The 13,393-nt window shown below is 40.1% G+C and overlaps 2 protein-coding genes across 17 annotated transcripts in view; one reads left to right on the top strand and one right to left on the bottom strand.

The window, feature by feature from the left end:
• USP50 (ubiquitin specific peptidase 50) overlaps positions 1–10,633 on the top strand; it is a 46,857-nt gene extending 36,224 nt beyond the window's left edge. The window contains exon 7 of the mRNA XM_077939400.1: positions 10,448–10,633. Coding sequence (XP_077795526.1) covers positions 10,448–10,633 — 186 coding nt within the window. The remainder of the gene's footprint in view (positions 1–10,447) is intronic.
• Positions 10,634–11,511: 878 nt separating this feature from the next.
• The window catches only part of USP8 (ubiquitin specific peptidase 8), a 78,351-nt gene continuing 76,469 nt past the window's right edge, over positions 11,512–13,393 (bottom strand). For 15 of the 16 annotated variants that reach the window (XM_028850510.2, XM_015142210.3, XM_077938533.1 and 12 more), the window contains 2 exons: positions 12,546–12,678; positions 11,512–12,375 (listed from right to left, as the gene is read on the bottom strand). In XM_028850510.2, the coding sequence (XP_028706343.2) occupies positions 12,190–12,375; positions 12,546–12,678 (319 nt within the window). In that variant the 3' untranslated portion in view covers positions 11,512–12,189. 16 annotated transcript variants of the gene reach the window in all.

The following is a 13,393-nucleotide window of genomic DNA, read 5'->3' as shown; positions in this document are numbered from 1 at the left end:
CCTGCAATTACAAAGATATTTACCTATATGTCTTCCAAAAATTTAAATTGTTTTGCACTTCTGACAAAAATGTAGTACAAATTAGGGATTCAATTTCATTTTTCTCCATATGAACAACCAAATGTCTCAGCCTCCTCTTTTCCTCAGTAACATATAATGCTGGCTTTCCTATGCTGTATGTGTGTGTTGGTCAACTTGTTCACATTTGGGCTAATTCCATACTGTATTAATTACAGCTCTAAAATACATATTAAATTTATTAATTTAATATTAATTGAATGCTTAATTTAGTTTATGAATATTAATTATAGCTATAGCTTTGAAATAAATATTGATATCTGGCAGAGCAAGAACCATCATTATTCCCTAAGTCATTACCATCACAACTTTATTCTTATTCTTCAGTAGTATTTTGATTATTCCTGGCCCTTGTCAATTTCTGTAAAAAATATAGGTGTGAGCCATGTATTTCTTTTCAGTCATTTTGGTAACTTATTCTCCAGATATTTGTCTGTTTCATCTAAGGTCTCAGTTGGCTGGCATCAAGTTTTTAGGGTATTAACAATAAATTTATTCTGGATCTGTAGCTATTACATGTTTTTTCATTTTTAATTTTATCATTGACTTGTCTCTTTTTTTTTTTTTTTTTGAGACGGAGTCTCGCTCTGTTGCCCAGGCTGGAGTGTAGTGGCGCCATAGCTCACTGCAAGCTCCACCTCCCAGGTTTACGCCATTCTCCTGCCTCAGCCTCCCGAGTAACTGGGACTACAGGCGCCTGCCACCACGCCCGGCTAATTGTTTTTTGTATTTTGAGTAGAGACAGGGTTTCACCATGTTAGCCAGGATGGTCTCGATCTCCTGACCTCGTGATCCGCCTGCCTCGGCCTCCCAAAGTGCTGGGATTACAGGCGTGAGCCACGGCGCCCGGCCTGTACTTTTTTTTTTATAGAGGGGGGCTTCGCCATGTTGCCCAAGCTGGTTTCAAACTCCTGGACTCAGGTGATCCATCTGCCTTGGCCTCCCAAAGTGCAAGGATTATAGGCATGAACCACTGCAGCAGGCTAACGTCCAAAGTATTTTGTCTTAAAAGATCAACTTTTACTTTTTTTTTAATGGGTTACTCCTCTTACAGTGTTACCTCTTCCCTCTACTCCCTTAGGGTTTAATCTGTTATGTTTTAATGTTTTAAACTGAGTGTTCAGTTTATTAACACTCAGTCTATCCTTTAAGATACAAGCATTTAAAACTACAAATGTCTATTTGCCACTTTCTCTGCCTGTCTTTTTTTAATTATAGAATATTTCAAACATATACAAAATTGGACAGCATAACAAACCCCCATGCATCCATCAGCTAGCTTGCGAAGCAAGAGATTTGAATATAAAATAAATGATCAATTCATCTTAATACTGACCCACTCCCTTCTTGGCACCATATTAATTTTGAGACATTCTCAGACATCAGTGCATCCCATGTTTTGATATAATATTTTCATTACTATTTACTTATAAGTGTTTTATAATTTCTTATTTACAAAGTTACTTAGAAGTGTTTTTATAATTTCCAAAAGCATTGATTTTTTGTGGGGTATCTTTTTGAATTGACTGCTAATTGTATTGTGTTCAAAAACTAGGGTCTATATTAAACTGTTTTTTGGTTTTTTTTGAGACAGAGTCTTGCACTGTCGCCCGGGCTACAGTGCAGTGGCTTGATCTCAGTTCACTGCAACGTCTGCCTCCCGGGTTCAAGCGATTTTCCTGCCTCAGCCTCCTGAGTAGCTGAGATTACAGGCGCCCACCATCACGCCCAGCTAATTTTTTGTATTTTTAGTAGAGACAGGGTTTCGCCATGTTGGCCAGGCTGGTCTCGAACTCCTGACCTTGTGATTCGCCTGCCTTGGCCTCCCAAAGTGCTGGGATTACCGGCATGAGCCACCACGCCCAGCCTAAACTAACTCTTTTATATTTGTTGAGACAGTGCAGTTCTATTTCAGGAGTCAGATACTTTATGTCATCTAAGTATGTATTATAAAAGCTGTATCTATACTAATATTTTTGTCTGCTTGATCCATAGTTGAAATCTTCCATTATGATGGTAGACTTGTCAAAACTTCTGTATAGTTCTGTCATTTGTTTTTAACAAATCTGTTTTGTTAGGTAGGTAGCAGTTTCAAATTATACAATTTGGGTGATTTAAACCTTTTTTCATTATAAAGTGACTCATTTACAATACATTCTATCTTAGAGACCATTTTAGCTGATGTATAGCTACTTTAACATTCTCTTGGTAGTTTCTACCTATGACAAATTGAGCATCCCTAATCTGAAAATCCAAAATGCTCCAAAATCTGAAACTTTTTAAGCACCAACATGATGCTCAAAGAAATACAGCTTTTCTGAGTTCTAAATGTTATATAGCGCATAGAACTGGATTTGTTGTTGTTGTTTTTTTTTTTGAGATGGAGTCTCACTCTGTCACCCAGGCTGGAGTGCAGTGGCATGATCTTGGCTCACTGCAACCTCCACCTCCCAGGTTCAAGCAATTCTCCTGCCTCAGCCTCCCAAGTAGCCGGGATTACAGGCACATGCCACCAGGCCCAGCTAATTTTTGTATTTTTAGTAGAGACAGGGTTTCACCATGTTGGCCAGGGTGGTCTCGAACTCCTGACCTCAGGTGATCTGCCCGCCTTGGCCTCCCAAAGTGTTGGGATTACAGGCATGAGCCACCACACCTGGCCTAGAACTGGATTTTTATTTTTTTATTTTTATTTTTTGAGATGGAATCTCCCTCTGTCGCCCAGGCTGGCGGCATCTTGGCTCACTGCAAGCTCCGCCTCCTGGGTTCAGCCATTCTCCTGCCTCAGCCTCCCAAGTAGCTGGGACTACAGGCACCCTCCACCAAGCCTGGCCAATTTTTTGTATTTTTAGTAGAAACAAGGTTTCACCGTGTTGGCCAGGATAGACTTGATCTCCTGACCTCATGATCCGCCCGCCTCGGCCTCCCAAAGTGCTGGGATTACAGGCGTGAGCCACCGCACTCAGCTAGAACTGGATTTTTAAAATCCAGTAAATATTTGGTAAATTTAGTACATCCCATGTATTTCAACTAGTAATAAATTCGGATTTACTTGTCATATCTTCTTTTGTGTTTATGTTAGCCTTATTTTTCTAATTTCCAGTCCCCAACCTTGTTGGCACCAGGGACTGATTTTTGCGGAAGACAATTTTTCCACAGACAGGGTTTTTTTTCCCACGGACGGGGGCCGGGGCGGGCATGGTTTTGGGATTGAACTGTTCCCCCTCAGAAAATCAGGCAGTAGATTCTCATAAGGAGCACGCAACCTAGATTCCTCACGTGCGCAGTTCACAATAGAGTTCGTGCTGCTGTGAGACTCTAATGCAGCAGCTGACCTGATAGCCGGCGGTGCTCAGGCAGGTTTGCTGCTCGCCTCCTGCTGTGCAGCCAGGTCCAGAACAGGTCAGGGACCGGCAGCCCGGGGGGTTGGGGACCTCTGCTGTGTTGTGTCCCCTGTTGTTCTTGCTGCTACTAAATTGATAAAGCTTTCTTTATTTTCCCTCTACAACTTTGGAAGTTATACATTTTGATTCTTTAGTAATTATGCTAAAAACTACAGCTTCCATACTTAAAGCCTAAAGTTAATTAGATCCTTATACTCTGCTCCCAAACAAATGGAAGGCTCTTAGAACATTGTGATTCTGATCACTGAACTATTGTTTTCCGCATTTTTTGTTTTTGTTTTTGAGACAGGGTCTCGCTCTGTTGCCCAGACTGGAGTGCACTAGGGGAATCAATCATAGCTCACTACAGTTTTGAACTCTGGGCTTAAGGGATCCTCCTGCATCTGCCTGTCAAGTAGCTAGGACTACAGGCATGCCACTGTGCATGGCTAACTTTTTAATTTTTTTTAGAGACCAGGTCTCACTATGTTGCCCAGGCTGGTCTCAAACTCCTGGGCTCAAACGATCCTCCTGCCTTGGCCTCCCAAAGTGCTGGGATTACAGGCATGAGCCACCATGCCCAGCCAGTTTTTACTCATTTTTTAATATGCCTCTAAAGCAGACATTATTTATCATGGTTTTCTACAGTTCATATTGGGTTATATTTGCCTGGATCTTCATCGGTCTTTTTTGTTAATCACTGTCTATTATGTCTCGCTTCTTCCTTCTTTATTCAATTTTTAAAATTCATGTGGCACATATTTCAGTAGGCTTTTCAGTGAGGGTCTATTATCCTAAAGTCTCTCAGTCTTTGAAAAGTCTTTAGTTCACTTTCCTTCTTGGATAATAACTAGAAATCAAATTCTAGACTGACAGTTATTTTTCTCTATTATTTTGAAGCTACTGTATTGTCTCTGATTTCTATGGCTGGTATGGAGAACTTCTACCAGCAGATTAGATTCTTGTGGGCAAACTTTCTTTCTGGTTACTTTAAAGCTTTTTCTCTTTATCTCTGTTGTTCTGCAGTATTATTTTTATTTATCCCTGGCTCACTGCATTTCCTAAATGTGAAGATTCGTGTCTCATTAATCATTTTCAGCCATTATCACTTTTAATATTGCCTTGCTCCTCTACTCTTGATTCTCTCCTCCTAGAACTTCTACGGGACATACGCTGGATATTCTCATTCAATTTTTCATGCCTCTTAACCCGTATTTTCCATCACTACTCCATTCTTGCTAATTTACCCAACTTCAATTTATAGTTTATTCATTCTCTAATTCTCTGTCCTAATATCTTCATTAAGTTAATTTCCAGTGCAGTTGTACCTTGGTATCTGCAGGGAGGTGGTTCCAGGATCCCTTTGACTACCAAAATCCACAGATGCTCAAGGGCCCTATATAAAATGGTGTCTTTTATGGTGTTTTTTGAGACAAGGTCTCATTGTTGCCAGGCTGGAGAGCAGTGGCTCAGTCACGGCTTACTGTAGCCTCGAACTTCTGGGCTCAGGGAATTCTCCCACCTCAACCTACCAAGTAGCTGGGACTATAGGCATGTGCCACTATGCCTGGTGAATTTTTGTATTTTGTGTAGACAGGATTTTGCCATGTTGCCCAGGCTGGTCTAGAACTCCTGGGCTCAAGCAGTCTGCCCACCTCCATCCCCCGAAAATGTTGGGATTACAGGTGTGAGCCACCATGCCAGGCCTGGAGTAGTATTTGCATGTAACCTATGCACATCCTCCCATATACTTTAAATCATCTCTGGATTACTTATAATATCTAATACAATATAAATACTATGTAAATACTTGTTACACTGTATTTTAAAATTTGTATCATTTTTATTGTTGTATTGTTTTTTCAAATCTTTCCCATCACATTAGTTGATTCTGAAGATGCAGAGCCCATAAATATGGACGGCCAGCTATGTTGTACTTCCCATTTCTGAAAATTCTATTTAGTTTCCAAAGTTTGTTTCCTTCTTCTAAATATATTTAATTTTAAATATACTTTATTTGTAGCCTCTGCTTAATAATTCTATTATCTAAAGTATTTGGGGGTTTAATCTTTTTCTTTTTTTTTTAATTATACTTTAAAGTTCTAGGGTGCATGTGCACAACGTGCAGGTTTGTTACATATGTATACATGTGCCATGTTGGTGTGCTGCACCCATTAACTCGTCATTTACATTAGGTATATCTCCTAATGCTACCCCTCCCCGCTCCCCACAATAGGACCCGGTGTGTGATGTTCCCCTTCCTATGTCCAAGTGATCTCATGGTTCAATTCCCACCTATGAGTGAGAACATGTGGTGTTTGGTTTTCTGTTCTTGCCATAGTTTGCTGAGAATGATGGTTTCCAGCTGCATCCATGTCCCTACAAAGGACACAAACTCATCCTTTTTTTATGGCTGCATAGTATTCCATGGTATATATGTGCCACATTTTCTTAATCCAGTCTGTCATTGATGGACATTTGGGTTGATTCTAAGTCTTTGCTATTGTAAATAGTGCCGCAATAAACATACGTGTGCATGTGTCTTTATAGCAGCATACCTTATAATCCTTTGGGTATATCCCCAGTAATGGGATGGCTGGGTCAAATGGTATTTCTAGTTCTAGATCCTTGAGGAATCGCCACACTGTTTTCCACAATGGTTGAACTAGTTTACAGTCCCACCAACAATGTAAAAGTGTTCCGATTTCTCCACATCCTCTCCAGCACCTGTTGTTTCCTGATTTTTTAATGATTGCCATTCTAACTGGTATGAGATGGTATCTCATTGTGGTTTTGATTTGCATTTCTCTGATGGCGAGTGATGATGAGCATTTTTTCATGTGTCTGTTGGCTGTATGAATGTCTTCTTTTGAGAAGTGTCTGTTCATATCCTTTGCCCACTTTTTGATGGGGTTGTTTTTTTCTTGTAAATTTGTTTGAGTTCTTTGTAGGTTCTGGATATTAGCCCTTTGTCCGATGAGTAGATTGCAAAAATTTTCTCCCATTTTGTAGGTTGCCTGTTCACTCTGATGGTAGTTTCTTTTGCTGTGCCAGAAGCTCTTTAGTTTAATTAGATCCCATTTATCAATTTTGGCTTTTGTTGCCGTTGCTTTTGGTGTTTTAGACATGAAGTCCTTGCCCATGCCTATGTCCTGAATGGTATTGCCTAGTTTTCTTCTAGGGTTTTTATGGTTTTAGGTCTAACATTTAAGTCTCTAATCTATCTTGAATTAATTTTCGTATAAGAAGTAAGGAAAGGATCCAGTTTCAGCTTTCTACTTATGGCCAGCCAATTTTCCCAGCACCATTTATTAAATGGGGGTTTAATCTTATTGCCTTCGGACTCTTATGATAAATTGTCTCCTTGCATGTTCTGTTATTTTGTATTGTCATCCCAACTTCATTGGGGTTTCACATGTGGATATCCTGTTCAGTCTGAGTTAACATGCAACAACCCAGAAATTCTGTTTCCTTCTGGCAATTGCCCTAGAAATACTTTTCATATTAAGTTCACAGGATTCTCAGAGCACACAAGTAGTATAAATTTGAATCCCAAACTGGTGAGAAGGTGGGTCCACGGTGACAAATTCCCAGGAATGGCTTTTATTCTCTGTACCGTGAGTCCAAGCTAACACAAGTACTAGAGGGTGGATTTTTGTTTTAATCCTTTCATGGAGGGTGAATGTCTTTAAAGGTCCTGGCTTTGTATGGGGATCTCAATCCAACTTCTCACCTTGTAGGGGGCCTAAGACTTTACCTCTAGTGTCCTTGCGTGACCTTTAAAACCCAAGCATACTGGTTACAGAGACCAGGGACTGTCTTTACGCTCAGGCAGTCACAAAGCATAAACCACACACCATACTGTTGTTAAATTTCCTCTTTAGGGCTCCACCCAGGCTGGAGTGCAATGGCACCATCTCAGCTCACTGCAACCTCCATCTCCCAGGTTCAAGCGATTCTCCTGCCTCAGCCTCCCAAACAGCTGGGATTAGTCACGCGCCACCATGCCCAGCTAATTTTTATATTTTTAGAAGAGATGGGTTTTCACCATGTAGGCCAGGCTAGTCTCAAACTCCTGACCTCAAGTGATCCGCCTGCCTCAGCCTCCCAAAGTGCTGGGATTACAGGCGTGAGCCACCACGCCCGGTAGAACCTTGATCTTTTAAATGTGAATTTTGGATATTTCTATTACCTGTAAGGAGAGAGGTGGAGAAGATGAAGGTAGAAGGGAATACTGAATAAATAACTCCTGTGTACTAGCTCTCAATACATGGGATGTTTGATAACAGATCTACAAAACAAGTCATGTTAATAGATGAGAAATTAAAGCTCAGAAAGGTTAAATAATTTCACTAAGGTCACCATGTACTCTATTACACCCGAATTCACAGTTGAAATTAACTAGATAAATCCATTTTCATTCTGGACATGGTGGTGTATACCTGTAGTCCCAACTATTTGGGGGGCTGAGGCAAGAGGATTGCTTGTGCCTAGGAATTCATGTACAGCCTGGGCAACATAGAAACTGTTTCTAAAAATAAATAGGCTGGGTGCAGTGGCTCACGCCTGTAATCCCAGCACTTTGGGAAGTGGAGGCAAGTGGATCACTTGAGGTCAGGAGTTCAAGACCAGCCTGGCAAACATGGCAAAACCCCGTCTCTACTAAAAAAACGAAAAATTAGCTGGGTGTGGTGGTGCATGCCTACAGTCCCAGTTACTTGGGAGGCTGGGGCAGGAGAATAGCTTGAACCCAGGAAGCAGAGGTTGTGGTGAGCTGAGATCATGTCACTGCACTCCAGCCTGGGCAACAGAGTGAGACTCCATCTTAAAAATAAATAACTTTGGGAGGCTGAGGTGGGAGGATCACGAGGTCAGGAGATCGAGACCATCCTGGATAACACGGTGAAACCCCATCTCTATTAAAAATACAAAAAATTAGCCGGGCATGGTGGAACGCACGTGTAGTCCCAGATACTCGGAAGGCTGAGGCAGGAAAATCGCTTGAACCTGGGAGGCGGAGGTTACAGTGAGCTGAGATCGCGCCACTGCACTCCAGCCTGGGCGAGAGAGATAGACTCCATCTCAAAAAATAAATAAAAAAAGTTAACAAATAATCAATTTTCTTCCCTCTACACCAGAGGTCAGCAAACTTATTCTGTTAAAGGCCAAACAGTAAATAGTTTAGGCCTCGTAAGCCATACGGTATTGGCTGCAACTATTCAGTTTTACTGTTGTATCATTAAAGCAGCCACTGAAAAGTGTAAACAAATGAGCATGACTGTGTTCCCGTAAAACTTTAAGGACATTGATATTTGAATGTCATATAATTTTCACATGTAACAACACTATTATTACTTGGATCTTTTCCCCAACTATATAAAAATATAAAACCCATTGCTAATGCATGGGTCTTGCAAAAACAGCCTGGAGTCGACCCATGGGCCGTGGTTTGCTGACCCCTATCATACACTGTGACTCCTCCTTGGAAGTACACCCCTCTAATGCCTTTGTTCCAAACAATACTGGGTTGGGAAAGACATGGAAAAAGGAACATGAGACACATTATTTTTTGTGCTCTATAGGTGACTGAGGGGTGGCTGCTACATAGCTCCCTCAATTTGTGCTGTAGCAACATGTAGTTAAGATCCTTATTCTAACACTGAATGTCTCTTTTGTGGCTTATCCTAACCTTAAAATTGTAAGTTCATTTAAGTAAGATTTTTTTTTTTTTCTTTTTTTTTTTTTTTGAGACGGAGTCTCGCTCTGTCGCCCAGGCTGGAGTGCAGTGGCCGGATCTCAGCTCACTGTAAGCTCCGCCTCCCGGGTTTACGCCATTCTCCTGCCTCAGCCTCCTGAGTAACTGGGACTACAGGCGCCTGCCACCTCGCCTGGCTAGTTTTTTTGTACTTTTTTAGTAGAGAGGGGGTTTCGCCATGTTAGGCAGGATGGTCTCGATCTCCTGACCTTGTGATCCGCCCGTCTCGGCCTCCCAAAGTGCTGGGATTACAGGCTTGAGCCACCGCGCCCGGCCCTTTTTTTTTTTTTTTTTTTTTAAAGACAGGGTCTCACTCCGTCACCCAGGCTGGGGTGCAGTGGTACAACCACGGCTCATTGCAGCCTCGACCTCCCAGCCTCGAGATCCTCCCACCCCAACCTCTCAAGTAGCTGGGACTACAAGTGTGCACCACTATGCCTAGCTCATCTTTTTTTCTTTTTTCTTTCTGTTTTTTGAGACGGAGTCTTGCTCTGTTGCCCAGGCTGGAGTGCAGTGGCCGGATCTCAGCTCACTGCAAGCTCCGCCTCTCGGGTTTACGCCATTCTCCTGCCTCAGCCTCCCGAGTAGCTGGGACTACAGGTGCCTGCCACCTCACCCGGCTAGTTTTTTTGTATTTTTTTTTTTTTAGTAGAGATGGGGTTTCACCGTGTTAGCCAGGATGGTCTTGATCTCCTGACCTCGTGATCTGCCCATCTTGGCCTCCCAAAGTGCTGGGATTACAGGCTTGAGCCACGGCGCCCAGCCTTTTTTTTTTTTTTTTTTTAAAGATATGGGGGGTCTCGCTATGTTGCCCTGGCTGGTCTTGAACTCCTGGACTTAAGCAATCCGCCTGCCTCAGCCTCCCAGAGTGTTGGGATTACAGATGTGAGCCACTGTGCCCGGCCTGAATTATCTTGTTGTAAAATTTCCTTTAATGCTTAATAGTTGATGTTTAGTAAGTGCTAACTAAATATTCACTGATAAACATTAATCAGATGCTGCCAAATATTGTCTTTATTCACAGATGATAATCAATGGGCACAATATATAAGCAGTTACAATGAAATGAGAAGCAATATAGCAGTCGGGCTATATGCATGATTTAACGACAAAATTACCACTTTTAATTTAGTATAAGGGACAATTTAAAAAGCATTTCTTGGCCCTATCATTTCTGTTCCAGTAGTTAGTGTTTGTATGTGAATACTAAGTTTGACATTCCTTTCTCCCATAGAACCACTTTGGTGATCTGGATGGTGGCCACTACACTGCTTTCTGCAAGAATTCATTCACCCAGGCCTGGTATAGCTTTGATGACACACGAGTCAGTGAGATTCCAGATACTTCCGTTCAAAATGCTACGGCATATCTCCTGTTCTATAGCTGCCAGCCCTTTTCCATACCAATACAAAAGCATTAAGAGCCAGGAAAATGGTGTTTCCTGAACACTGCAAAACAAGCAATCAGCATCTGGTGGTAGAATTTTGCTTGGTCATTAAACTCATAGAACTTACTTGCATTATTAACATTTTTATGCCTTGTGGGCATGTTACACAACCTTTTATCTTAAGATAAGTCTGTCAATCAGAAGATGGGTCCTGGGTCACTTAAAAAGGCAGTGTGAATATAATACAGTGCTAATGGATGGAGGCCTTCAAAACACTGCAGATTATATAGCGAGTTCAGGTTTCAAAATTTGGCGTTTATCAGAAAATATCTCTTAATTATATATATTCAACAAATTATTTCCCAAAGAGACTCATGAAGCTAAACAAAAACAATTTTTGTTCAAATGGCTCTGAGTTTAAGAATATGATTTGAATATATCTGATACAGTAATTTAGCCAAGTAGTGTCTTACACTAACTGAAAAACATGGAAAGTTGTCAGCTTCACAGTTTGAACCCGATCCTTTCATCATCTCCTTGAGAGCCTGCTAATGGTGGTATCTTTCTGAAGCACTTTTAGAATCTTATTTTTGTATGGAGTGTTTTACTGACTACATAGGTAGCAACTGAGTCCCTCGGTTAAATAAGTTATAAGCTCCTTTAACCCTCTTAATACATCACTCTGTAAAGATGTCATTTACAATGCAGTTCACTTTGCAATCATGCCTGACTCCCAGCATTTTTTACTTTAATATTTAGAATGAATATTCTCAATATATGAGAATACTAGTCTTGAAAGTATGACTCTGGGTGTTATTATATAGCACGTGTGTATATAAAATCTATGGTTTTACTGTCCCATATTTGATAATACAATATTAAAGACAGAACACCCACAGGGTTGTAAATTATTTTTCTCATTAAGATTTTAATGTAGCTGTAAATGAAATTCTCATTTTAAAAAAATTAGTTTCCATTTTATTTTTTTAGAATAAAGATTTAGTGCACAAATACAGCCCAAAGCCAACAGAAAAATCGCTTTGCCCTGTCATTTCCCTAAGAAAGCACTGAAGTTACTCAAAATAGGCTGAAAGAAAAAAAGCAATCCTCTGAGTTCTAGGTTTCACAAAAGGACGTGTTAAACTATGTACATCGATTTGATGTGCAAGTATGCAATAAATATGTACACATACATTCCTATCTGCTTTACATCATTCTAGAGTATTCATAGTATATCAAGATGGGATTTAGAAATGTGAAAAGGCCATAACAGTGAAAAGGAAAAAAAAAGATACAATGGTTTTTAGACCAGTAGAATAATAATGCTTAGCTAGTTAATTATTTTAAATTTGGAGCAGACTAAAAAAGTTGTTTTGAAATAAATGGTACCTGTAAGTGATGCTTACTGCAATACTTGTTAAATGTTATTTGTCAGCACTGACCGGAATTATATAGTGCTAGTAACACAGCTCCCACTGTCCTAGAATTCCTCTAATCGGTCAGCTATAGCTACCATTATCTTGATAAGCATTTCAAGAGGTGTGTTGCTGAGCCTTTTAAAAGATAACTAGTTTATAACCTATGTCTCCTTATGTGGCTACATCAGTTACTCGTGGTCCCAGTGAAGTATAAAAGAGGATGTAAGCTGCTGACGATTTCACAGAAGAAACGGAGATATCAGAAACTTCATGATCATCAAACTTAAACCACCGTTGTCTTGCTGCATTTTTACAATAGGCTGTGTAGTGGCCTCCATCCAGTCCGCCGTAGTGATTCTGTGCCAAACAAGATAGAAAAATCAATTCAATTTCAATTGTTTAAAATATGCCAATAGTTTCAAAGCTTTATGTTATTCTTACTCTTCCTTGAGGCAGGAAACCACTTGAAACTTTTTTTTTTGAACTTGCTTTGAAACAAAAAGTCTTCAGTTCAAAGAGATACTTACTGAAACAGAAAACAAATTATATTTCTTCAAATTGTTCTTTGGACCAATAACATACTGTGACAAGTCAAGGTTTTCTAACGGGAAGTCCACAGATGTCTGTAATTTTTGTTTCCACCTGCCATCGTAGGAAAAACTGCAGAACAAAACATTACAATTACACTGACAGAGGAAGATACCGGGATGAATCCTCATTCATTAACATCCAGGTTTTTAGCCAGCACTATAAAATCCATTTCAAATACAAAGACTTGGAATTTTAGTAGTAGAGGAACCTGTTAAAGACATTTGGTTTCATTTCCATTTTACAAACAAGAAAACTGAGGCACATGGATATTTAATGATGTGCCTAAGGTCAAACAGCAAGAATGGTAGAGGTAGGACTACACTCTGGTCCAGTTTCAACTGCTACATGAGTCTTCTACGAAGGTAAGACCCACATGTTTATAATGCTGATCACCACAAAAGAAAGAATGAGAGCTGCTCTTGAGTGAAGCTTGTACTTCAGAGGAAACCAGAGCCAGGAATTGACAGTAGGGACACTACTGACTAAAATAATGCCATTCAATCCATTATTCTGGCATATTCTGCTCCTTTAAACATTAAAACAATGATATCTTAGTTGGTGTAATATGGTTATTTCAGAATTTTCTAACTTTTCAACATTAAAAATTTTAACAAATGTGTAATCACTTATAGCATGTTTATACTTCCACAATCCTCAAATAGGACAACGGAAAAAACTTTACACAAGAGAAATCTGAACATGTAAATGTTGAAATTAACATAAGGAACTAAGAATCTCAATACAAGATAACACATTTTTAACAAATGCTTTTTTTTGACAAAAA

The sequence above is a fragment of the Macaca mulatta genome, chromosome 7, assembly GCF_049350105.2.
Source record: "Macaca mulatta isolate MMU2019108-1 chromosome 7, T2T-MMU8v2.0, whole genome shotgun sequence".
In the NCBI taxonomy this organism is placed as follows: Eukaryota; Metazoa; Chordata; class Mammalia; order Primates; family Cercopithecidae; genus Macaca; species Macaca mulatta.
Note: the sequence above shows the minus strand (reverse complement) of the source record. Positions and strands in the feature narration are given on the sequence as shown.